Raw genomic sequence first — 8,804 nt, forward strand, 5'->3', positions numbered from 1 at the left:
ACCCGACATGATTGTCACCTCTAAGTAACACGCATGGGAGAGAGAGAGAGAGAGAGAGAGAGAGAGAGAGAGAGAGTGAGAGAGGAGAGAGAGAGAGAGAGAGAGAGGAGAGAGAGAGAGAGAGAGAGAGAGAGAGAGAGAGAGAGAGAGAGAGAGAGAGAGAGAGAGAGGAGAGAGAGAGAGAGAGAGAGAGAGAGAGAGACTACTTTTTGTCTTACTTTTCTTTTTTTAAATTCTAATCATATAAGAGAAAAAAAAATATTAGTAATTTTAAAGGTATATAACCCTTGTTTTCTAACACTGTTAATTATCGTGAAACTTTAGAATCCATAAGATCATACTTGTTCAAAATTTCTTATAAGAAAATATAGAAGTACTTTTCAGACAATATTAATCATTGTGAAACTTTTAGAATTGATAAGATCATACATGTTCAAAATTTCTTATAAGAACTTATACCGGTACTTTTTGCCAATTGGAAATGACATTTATGTAACTTTGTCTAATTACAATAACAGAACTTTTAACAACAAATTACTTAATCATTATATCTTTAACAATACAAACACATTATATCCATTTTGTTACAATTTACTTTTCTTATCGTAATTACTGAAAATGAAACGTGTAAACACCCCCTTGGAATGTTATAATGTTAATGAAATTGCGTATCAGCTTTCAAAGATTGAACGCTTTTCACCTTTGCAACTCCACGTCGTTGGATCACTTTTTAAATCGAAATCTCCGATTCACCATCGACCCAGTGGCTCGCTGCAGATCCTCAACCCCTACCATTGTACACGTATAAACGAACCTCTCCATTATACTTCGATCACCGGTGACCGGATTAGCCATGCTCCACCACCTACACTCACCACCGTCACCGAAAAGTTCGCATACTATCACCTCTCCGGCTCGCATCGGTTTATAGATGTAAGCTACATTTCCCGCCATACGAACGTCAATCGAAAAAATTTGCAAGTCATCACCCTTTAACTTCTGGACAAGAGCTGCCGGCATCTCTGCAATTTCATGGTACTCAAATGATTCGCAATTCACTTCCCACAGCTTAATGCGGGTGGCGTCGTCGGAATCAACTAACAACCCGATCAGAATCAATTTGTCGTCGGAGAATCCGATACTGGAATGAGAAACGAGGTGATCAGGACGTAAAACAGAAGGACCATACCAGGTGTTTGTCAATGGATCGAAGGTATGTAATACGCCGGAGCTTTTCTCCATAACAAAAAGACGACGTTCGTCGGTGGCGATTGAAGTCCAGATTGACGACGAAGAATCTTCGAGAAACTCCGGCATCGGTTCCGGGTTGGTCCAAATTTGCGACTCAAGGTCGTAGATCTCGACGGCAAGTGGATCATGCTCGAAATCGGAAACACCACCGGCAACGATGACGTGTCTTCCAACTACGCCAACAATAGGATCTATCCGCCATACGCGCGGAGGCGTTACATGGTGCCATGTTAGATGCAGCGGATCAAACGAAAACGAGAACTTAGAAGGAGACAACATGTAGAGAAGATTTGACTGTGATGATCGTAGAGCGGAGACATAATCAATTGTTGGCTGATGAATCTCGATCCACAAGCGTGACCCAGGATCGTAGGCCTCCGTCGTCGTCAGATACGGCGACCTTGAGCGCTGAGTATGTAGAATAAACCATGGTTGGGGTTTCTTGGATTTTAGGGTGGATGCGACACCTTTATTCCAGACTTTGGATACGATGGTTGCAGGAACTAAGTGGACGAGTGGCAGCTGGGAGAGAACAGCTTCCAGTACGTCACCGTGAATGGGTAGTCCTACAGCGTCGCTCGGGGATTGGTCGCCGGACGGCGGCATTTTGTAAATGGTGTGTAGGAGTCTGAGTTGATGGGGAAAAATGATTGTTTCCTAGAAGACGTAAAGAATTTAAGCCAACAAAAGTCATCCATGGGACATTATTTCTTTCCTTCTTTTACCAAATATTTTTGGATTAATAATGTATCCATACATATTGTGTCTTTTTACAGTCATCAATTAAAATTTTCATTTTCTAAAATGGGCATGACTTTTAACAGGCACGATTTTTTCATAGAAAATGTTATATACATGAAACCGTATATTTTTTTTAAGACTATATTTGATGTAATAGCTGAAAAACTAGAGGATAACTTTTGTTAAGAAAAAGTTAATTGATAGCTGAAATATATATATATCTATCCTAATAAATGAAAATGACTTTGTCACATGTCATTCCCTCATAATTTATTAGCCACATGTCATTTTGTCATAATTTGAGATATATTTATTTTCCACTTGTCATTAATTTAATTTTCATTTTCAATATATCATTAATTTGGTTTCCATAAATTAAACCTACCATTAATTTTAAATTTTAAATTTTAAATTTCAAATAAATTTACGGTTTAAACCTTTATGTTTAACATTTTGTTATAATTAACCTGTGTACTACACAATAAATACATAATTTTTATTTCTTTATTTTTTGCATGTATTTTTCTCATAATTTTCACTTATTTCAATTTCAAATTCAAATAAAATTTCTATTTAATCGTTCGTACTTAACATTTTGTTTTAATCAATCCGTATAATATACGGGTCTCACAACTAGTAAAATGATATAAAAAGACATTTTAAATGAATGTGTTTCTATAATTAATTAGGGGTATTTTTGGAAATTTTTGAAAAAGCTCTCAAAAAACTAGTTTAAGTAACTTTTTAAAAAACTAGGTTATAAACTAACTTATAAGCTACTTTTTGGCTTACCAAATACGACAATATAAAAAATCTCAAAAACTAAACTAGTTTATCAGCTAGTTGTAGCGTGCCAAACATAATCTAAATATTTTTTTTAATCAAATGAAATATATATTTTTTATTTGTATGGATTTCTATCTAACATTTATGATACAATTTGAAAAATAAAACTTTATAAACCAAGCAGAATAAACTGTTGGTTATTTTCTCGAACACCTTACCAGTGCTCCTCCACACATCATAAGCATGTAGCATGAGATGCACTTGCTATCCTCCATCTCCATTCTCGCCAACATAGTTATTGTCTATATAGCCCACCAAGACACCTCAATTTTTTTTGTAAAACACTCCACATTCTTTTGTCCATTTCATATATCTAAGGGCTCTATTTGATGCATCAAAATGTTTGCGTAGCATTTTCCATGAAACGACTGATAAGACTCGCAACAAACTTGTGGTCAAGTTGCGTGACGTCATAACTCTCCTTACCATCCACTTGAACAAAGCAGGATCTACTTTTAGATTTTGTGTTTTGGTTATAATTGAACTTGGATAATTAAGGATTGTGTAAATAAAATATTTTTCAGAATATGGTATCTCTATATTATTATTTGGGTAACATGAAATCCAGTTTATGATAATTCAAGAAAATCGATTTGGAATTACATGTCTATTTCTAATCAGTAAAACAAAAATATATTGTTTTGTATTGTGTTCGTTAGTGACATTGTTGATGAGGGAAGAAGCAATTTTTGTGATCTACATTTCTTCTTCAACCGTTCAAATCTTCTATATATAAATAAAAGACAATGATTTTAATAGAAACCATGCTCCTTTCGCAACAAATGCAAACCTTAGGTTTTATACGTGAAAATTTTGATTGCATCTTTTTTCTCTATATGGAAAAATCCGTTTGGAACCGACCATGGTCTCATCCTTTTGGTCCCTTCTAGGGGCTTAACTCATAGACCTCGCACATGCAATGCCTCTAACGTGCTGTTCTTGAGTCCTCATTAGCTATTCGAATGTGTAATTTGTATCTCCTATCTCCGAATATAACCAAATGGAACTCAGTTTTTCATCAATAAAATCCTAACAACACTAAATGTATTGACAATATTAAAATCGCCAATATCAACCATATCTCCACCTTCCTCTTTATCTTTTTCTTGGTCTAGATCAATGAAATTATTCATAAGACTACTCTCATCCATACAAAACTGTGACAACTAGTAAATTAGGTCATTGTTCACCGATCTAAGTCAGTGTAAACACACAAATGAATAGACCTAATGTATTATATTCCACACTTTTTAATGCAACCGAATTTTTTACACTTAGAAGTGCATGCATAATAACACTTTAATCTTCGATTGATTTAGATCATTGACAAACAAATACAATTCACTATACATAAGTAATTAATTAATGCATTTTAAGTAAGATTTGTGTATTAAGTATTATTATGTACAAATAACACTCTAAATAGATAAAGTATGGAAACACGATTTATTGGATATAAAAACGTTGAAAACGGAGATTATACAAAATTATGACCATTATAAGAAAAATGAACAGTGCAACACAAGCTTTTCCCGTAAACGATTCTTCAATCGATTCGTTGGAATAGCTACACATTCCGTTAAGTAAATTTGAACACATTTTTGGAATCACTCAATACTCTAATATTTTATTCCACTTTCGAAAGTTTCATATCATGAAGTTATAACACATTCGCGAAAATCATTCGAGCCGTGGAACCGAGAATCCCCCAACAAACGACTTTGAACACATTTTTGACATACTTACGTCTTTTGTTAGGTAAATACATTTACATATTCTGAACTGTAAACTCATGGACATTAAACTAGTGTTTTCAAAAAAAAAAATATGTAAGATGTCATTTTTCGTTAGAAAATGGTATGGAGATCGAGGAAGCAATACATGTTACCATCGGTATAGTGACATTTGTCACTCAATGCATGGTGCCACTAGTCAACAAAGCGATGGACCACATCACCCATCCCTTCATATAAGATAGAGGCTAGCCAACCCTCTCTCCTACATCATCTCTCTCTCTCTCTCTCTCTCTCTCTTCACCCTCTTTTCCGATCACCAGTGACATCACCATCGTGCGCCACTGTTCTTCACCCACCTAAACTACGTCCAGCTACCTACCTACTAACGATGACGACTTTCAGCACCTTCCATGCCCTCCCCTTCCTTCCTCCTTCTCCATCGCAACTAACAACCATCGAAAACGCACCACTGTTTGACTATAACACTCAGTTCAGGTAATCATTTCATTAGTTCAATAATCTAGTTTTGGGTTTACACCTTGGTCACGATGTGAGGACTGCATGTCATGTTGTGAGGTAAGCTCTTAAAGTTTCATTAGTTTGTAATGTTATTACAAGGGCACTTATGTTACGAAGTGTAGTGTTCCCAATCCCTTGTATTGAGCCAAGCAGATTATATTTACATCTTGTGTATATCATTTATAATTCACTTTGATCGTATTATTCAATCTCAATTTCATTGCAACTACATTTGGTATCAGAGCAGGATTCATACAAAATTTTGATCTGTTTTTCTGAATTTTACAAAAGGTTTGAGTCTCGTTCTAGATTTCAATTTTCCACTCTTTTGTGTCAGAAATTCATATTAGATCTACTGTTGTGAGTCGATTATGTGTTCTAGTTGATAAATCGAGTGTTTGATTGGTGATTATCAAGAGCTTTGTTTGATCAAATCCAAATTTAAGGTTTACTCAAATTCTAACTATTCTTCAATGGAGAACTTCAACACGAACACGATGACGTCTTATTCTCATCTCATTGGCTCTTCAACTATAATTCCGTGGCTAAAAGAAATTAATAAAATAAAGGGCAGTAGAACTGTCAATTGTGTGACAGCTGAATATTAGGCTAATGGACTCCATAGAAGTGGGAGCGGACGAAATCTATGGGGAAACCCATTAGAATTCATCCAAGGCTTCTAAGGAGGGAGTCCATGGGTTGCTTGGGGCCTAAGCAGTCAGATTAGGGTTTCTTAGTTCAAAACCCTAATAGCCTCACTATATAAGGAACCCCTAAGGCCCCAAAAATGTGTGGGAGTAATCCCTAAGGGTTCTTGGACATTTTGGTGCCCTCTTCTTGTAATGGTGTTGATTATGATGGCATGTGCGGAATTAGAAAGATCTAGTGATTCATCATACAAATTCAAGAACACAAGGAGTAAATAAATCTTTGTAAGCTCTTATTAGATCTAGAAAGATTATACAAATGAGTTTGTATACAATTTCTCTCTCTAGTCTAACACACCAAATGATTCCTTACATAATGGGAGTCACTCACTTCCTATTTATAGGAAAAGACTCAACTCATTTACACATACAAAGAGGAAAGCCTAAACACATTACATCCAAGCATGACTTTGCACCCTAACATTCTCCCCCTCAAAGTTAGGATTGGATGTCCGGCTTTAATCTCCAACGAGCTAGTGCGATCAAGACCAAACTCCCCCTCGAAGTAACACCGGTCTTCAAATCCGCAAATGAATATTCGACAAACCTGAGAAGCTTCGAATACCCATCATTCTCCCCCTTTTTATAATCAAAAATTGATTATAAAACCCACTAAGGATGAGAAGCGCCCGAGGAATAATCTTCACAATACTCCCCCTTGATGTATACCAAAAATGAATCACCAAAAATCTTGCATGGAAAAACAATCACGAAAAAGCCACAAAAATTTTCAATTTGTGAAATTTTTTGACTTTTTGGGTGAAAGTTGCAAGATTTTTCAAAAATCGGGTAGAAATTGTCACTTTCTGAAACTTGCAGGGACCCGTTGCGTCCAAAACAGCCAAATATGCAAAACTCTCCCCCTTTTCCAAAGCTGGGTAGAAAGCGTCAATTTGCACAAACTGCAGGGACCAGAAATGAACATTCTTCAATTTCTCAGAAAATTTTCCCAATTTCGAAGTTGGGTATTTTCTGCCAATATTTCGAAACTGCAAGGGCTAATAGAGAAATTTTATCATTTTTCACAGCTTTTGTCACCATTTCGAAATTAGACCATTTGTGCCATGTCTTCGAAACTTCAGGGATGCGAAACGAAAAGTTTGTATTTAACACAACCTTTTATCCCCACTTTGAAGTTAGTTATGTTTTGCTATTTCTTACAAACTCCAAGGGCTCAAAACAAAAAATCTATTTTCTTTCTCGATTGTCTTGTATCAGTTACGAGCATCAATTTTTGATTCCATTATTCCCGATTCCAATCTTCGAACCTTGACTCCAACCCATCGAAATTAACACAATCAATTTCTCATTCAAAATTAAGTCTTCGAAACCATTGACATCAAAACTTTTACTTGTTTCAGAATTACTTCAAGACCAAATCAAATTTCAAAATTCAATTTTGACTAATTTGATTCCAAGACTTCAAGCCATCGATCCTCAATTGACTCATTTCGAACCATCAGAGTTCAATTCCACTAACCACATGTCGATTATGCACCCACGACATCAAGGCAATCGACTCAAAATCAAAACTCCAAAATCAATCTTCAGTTCAAAGCCACTGTGTTCGTCAAAACAATACTTCCAATTCAATTTTGATTTTTTTTTTCAGTTGACTTTTAGTTCATCAGTCGATAATCTCCAAATCGAATGCTGAAATTGACTCAAAGCATAGAGATTGAAATCCAATCAAACCACCGACCACCGAACCTGATTGCAGCACAGATCGTCCTTCGCTTTCATTGATCGCTGACAACAATCAATCGATCTCAAATCAAGTTCCAAATCGATAACAAGACACAAGTTCGACTCATCAGATACATACTAAATCAAAAGCAAATATCCATCTGATTTCGACTAAGAATCACAAATTGAGTTTTGATTTGCAAATATCCATCCACTCGATTTGAAATTACAAGCAACAATCTTCGATTTCGTTATCATAGAGCGAACCACAAATCTGTGAGACCTTTTCAATAGATTGCAAGATCGTTTCCACCATCGTAAACTCAGACTGCATCGTTTCGATTTTGACTTTTAGTCAACTCTTGCATTTGATCGTTGATCAATTAAATTCATGAAATCAGCAAAATGTCGATATTAAACTCTGATTCACATCTGAATCGATCAAGAAACATGAAAAAAATTTGACGACTCATTGAGGATTATTCTTGTTGGATTAGAAAGATGCGGATCGAAGTAATCAATGAGTCGGGCTTGAAAGTTGGATGGATGAACAGTAATATCAAAAGAGTTTAGTTTTGATTTTGGGTTAAATCAAAAACAATTGGGCTGAACGAACAGTGAATTAAAAAAAATAATGAGAATAAGATTTTGATTTTGAATTGATCTAAACAAAAAGAATTGGATCAACAATGAGGTTGAGACGAATTAGATCCAATGAGGCAAATCGATCAAAAATTGAAAAACGCAAAATACAAATCAAAATCATGGACGTTTTGGAATCCATTTGAGAATTTGAGATACCTTGTTGACGAATCGAGTTCCGTTTTCAACGAATGAATCAAATTTAGAAGATCTCGGTTCTTTTGTCGGAATGAGAAAATCTCCAAATCGAACATTGTACCACCCACCATGCGATATGTACAACTCGTTCTTCGTGTTCTTCAACGATCCAAGACACATCTTCAAAAGAACCACCAACACATTTGGGTTTTGACTTCAAATTCAATGCAACATTTGGAGATTGTTGCTTTGGAACCCAAATTTGCTTCACAGATTTTGGCTTCATAACATATGACGATTTTTGTGAGTAAACCCGCTTATTCTTCCGATTCATCTTCTTCTTCTTTTTCTTTCTCATCTTTTTGCATCTTGAAGACTTGACTTCATGAACAAACCCACTTTCAACGACATGAACATTTTGAGTTTGAATCAAATCTTTTGGAGTTTGATACTTGTGATTTTCTTGGATCACCGGCTTCCGATAAAGAATCATTCCTTCAAACGAATCACAAGAGCACAAAATATCATCAGTTTGAAC

At 35.6% G+C, this 8,804-nt stretch overlaps 1 protein-coding gene across 1 annotated transcript; it reads right to left on the reverse strand.

Annotated features, from left to right (window-relative positions):
- Nucleotides 1-482: 482 nt before the first annotated feature.
- On the reverse strand, nucleotides 483-1,998 carry LOC111902020 (F-box/kelch-repeat protein At1g23390). Its single transcript, XM_023897892.3, has one exon. It carries the CDS (start codon nucleotides 1,855-1,857, stop codon nucleotides 724-726), a length of 1,134 nt encoding a protein of 377 aa, XP_023753660.1. The 5' UTR covers nucleotides 1,858-1,998; the 3' UTR covers nucleotides 483-723.
- Nucleotides 1,999-8,804: the final 6,806 nt, after the last annotated feature.

Source organism: Lactuca sativa, chromosome 8 (assembly GCF_002870075.4).
Source record: "Lactuca sativa cultivar Salinas chromosome 8, Lsat_Salinas_v11, whole genome shotgun sequence".
Taxonomy (NCBI): Eukaryota; Viridiplantae; Streptophyta; class Magnoliopsida; order Asterales; family Asteraceae; genus Lactuca; species Lactuca sativa.